The sequence below is a fragment of the Eucyclogobius newberryi genome, unplaced genomic scaffold (genome assembly GCF_026437365.1).
Source record: "Eucyclogobius newberryi isolate DKJ021-1_F unplaced genomic scaffold, fEucNew1.0.hap1 SCAF_22, whole genome shotgun sequence".
Taxonomy (NCBI): Eukaryota; Metazoa; Chordata; class Actinopteri; order Gobiiformes; family Gobiidae; genus Eucyclogobius; species Eucyclogobius newberryi.
Window position 1 is genome coordinate 22124002 of NW_027315857.1, and position 2624 is coordinate 22126625.

The 2624-nt window shown below is 46.3% G+C and overlaps 1 protein-coding gene across 1 annotated transcript in view; it reads right to left on the minus strand.

The window, feature by feature from the left end:
- The window catches only part of corin (corin, serine peptidase), a 32005-nt gene extending 30812 nt beyond the window's left edge, over nt 1–1193 (minus strand). Inside the window, exons 1-2 of the mRNA XM_072459349.1 lie at nt 1047–1193; nt 105–404 (exon numbers count right to left, since the gene is read on the minus strand). Of these exons, the coding sequence (XP_072315450.1) occupies nt 105–404; nt 1047–1173 (427 nt within the window). The 5' untranslated portion in view covers nt 1174–1193. The remainder of the gene's footprint in view (nt 1–104; nt 405–1046) is intronic.
- Between the last annotated feature and the right edge of the window lie 1431 nt (nt 1194–2624).

The window sequence follows — 2624 nt, forward strand, 5'->3', positions numbered from 1 at the left end:
TTTTGTGTAAATAGTTTTTGAAGAAATTAGTACAAGGCTGCCTCCTTCTCCCCAGACACCTCCTCCTCCCCAGACACCTCCCCCTTGTATGTTTTGGTACAAACCGTTGTCAGAAGCCGGCGCGTTGGTGGTGGAACTTAATGAGGAAATAGTGCTGAGCGATGTCACTGTGCTCAACCAATCAGGAGGCGGCTCTGTGGGAGGCGGCTCTGTGGGAGGAGGCGTGGTCGCCGTAGGGCCGATCACAGCAGCCGACGAAACAGCCCTTGTAGTTGATTGGTCGCTGAGAGTTTGATTGGTGGGGAAGGGGGCGGGGCTTGTTGCCGTCGTTGTGAGGTCATCTTCGGTTAAAGGCTTCGGCGACGGCAGAGGACTGGAGTTCAACAGACCGCTGCCCAGCATCCCTGAAACACAGACCAACCAGGGCTAAAGCAGGGCTAAACCAGGGCTAAACCAGGAGTAAACCAGGGCTAAACCAGGACTAAACCAGGGCTAAACCAGGACTAAACCAGGTCTAAACCAGGACTAAACCAGGACTAAACCAGAACTAAACCAGGGCTAAACCAGGGCTAATCCAGGGCTAAACCAGGGCTAAACCAGGGCTAAACCAGGTCTAAACCAGGACTAAACCAGGGCTAAACCAGGGCTAATCCAGGGCTAATCCAGGGCTAAACCAGGTCTAAACCAGGACTAAACCAGGACTAAACCAGGGCTAAACCAGGTCTAAACCAGGGCAAAACCAGGACTAAACCAGGTCTAAACCAGGGCAAAACCAGGTCTAAACCAGGACTAAACCAGGGCTAAACCAGGTCTAAACCAGGACTAAAACAGGGCTAATCCAGGGCTAATCCAGGGGTAAACCAGGGCTAAACCAGGGCTAAACCAGGGCTAAACCAGGACTAAACCAGGACTAAACCAGGACTAAACCAGGGCTAAACCATGTCTAAACCAGGGCAAAACCAGGACTAAACCAGGTCTAAACCAGGGCAAAACCAGGTCTAAACCAGGTCTAAACCAGGACTAAACCAGGTCTAAACAGGCCTCACCTGTCAGGGCCAGAGCCAGCAGCAGCACAGCGGTCAGCAGACTCAAAGCAGGGACCAGGATGTAGAGCAGACGCCGCAGCTGATTGGCTGAGCCAAATTTGTGTGGACACGCCCCCTCGCGACCCATGCCCTGCCCACTTCCGCCACACGACTGAAGAAACAAGATGGAGGAAAACGAGAGTTAGACCTCAGATCACGACCTCGACCTCTGCTGCTGACGTCCTACAATTAACTATTTAATTAATGTATATTTATATTCAGAAAAACTAACGAGAGGAATGTCATAGAATATGTTTGACGCTGCAAATTAAGAAAGAAAGGCAAGGCAAGTTTATTTGTAGAGCACATTTCATACACAAGGCAATTCAAAGTGCTTCACAGCAGGAAAAATGCATTCAAATCACAAAGAAATTACAGAAATACAATAAAATTAACTAAATTAAAAGTTATCAATCCAACTGATTTTCTAAACTAATAAAATTACAAACAAAAGAGAAGAGTGCAAAGATAAAAATTAACTACAATAAAATTAACTAAATTAAAAATTATCAATCCAACTGATTTTCTAAACTAATAAAATCACAAACAAAAGAGAAGAGTGCAAAGAAAAAATCCTTTTAGTCATATGCGCAGCTAAACAAAACTGTTTTTAGCTTAGATTTGAACATTGTCAGAGTAGAAGCCTGTCTCACATCTTCAGGAAGACTGTTCCAGATTTTAGCTGCATAAAACTGAAACGCAGATTCCCCATGTTTTGTCCTGACTCTGGGCACCAGCAGGAGGCCGGTCCCTGAGGTCCTCAGAGTCCGAGATGGTTCATATGGCACTAACATATCCAAGATGTACTTTGGTGCTAGGCCATGGAGAGACAAGCAGAGCTGCTTTAAAGTCTATTCTCTGAGCCACAGGGGGCAGTGCTGAGACCTGAGAACAGGACTAATGTGCTCATACTTCCTGGTTCTAGTCAGGACCCGAGCAGCAGCGTTCTGGATGTACTGCAGCTGTTTTACAGCTCGTTTGGAGAGGCCAGTGAGCAGGCCGTTACAGTAGTCTAATCTACTGGAGACAAACGCGTGGATAAGTCTCTCTAAATCTGGTTTTGACAGTATATTTTTGATTTTGGCAATGTTTTTTAGATGGTAAAAAGCTGCTGATGTTATTGATTTGACGTGGCTGTTAAAGTTCAAGTCTGAGTCCATTATTACCCCCAGATTTCTAATTTGGTTTGTAGGTTTTAGAGCGAGACTCTGGAGGTGACCGCTAACACTTTCTCTTTGTTTCTGTGGGCCAAAAACGATTATTTCAGTCTTGTCTGAGTTCAGCTGGAGGAAGTTGTTTTGCATCCACAAACTGATCTGCTGGATGCAGTGACAGAGTGAATCTACTGGTCCATAGTCACCTGCCGATAGTGAAACATAGATCTGAGTGTCGTCTGCATAATTGTGATAGGACACATTTTCACAGCGTATCAACTGACCCAACGGCAGCATGTAGAGGTTGAACAGAAGGGGACCCAGGACTGACCCTTGGGGCACTCCACAGGTCAGGGTCATGTGGTCTGAGACACAGCTACCAATT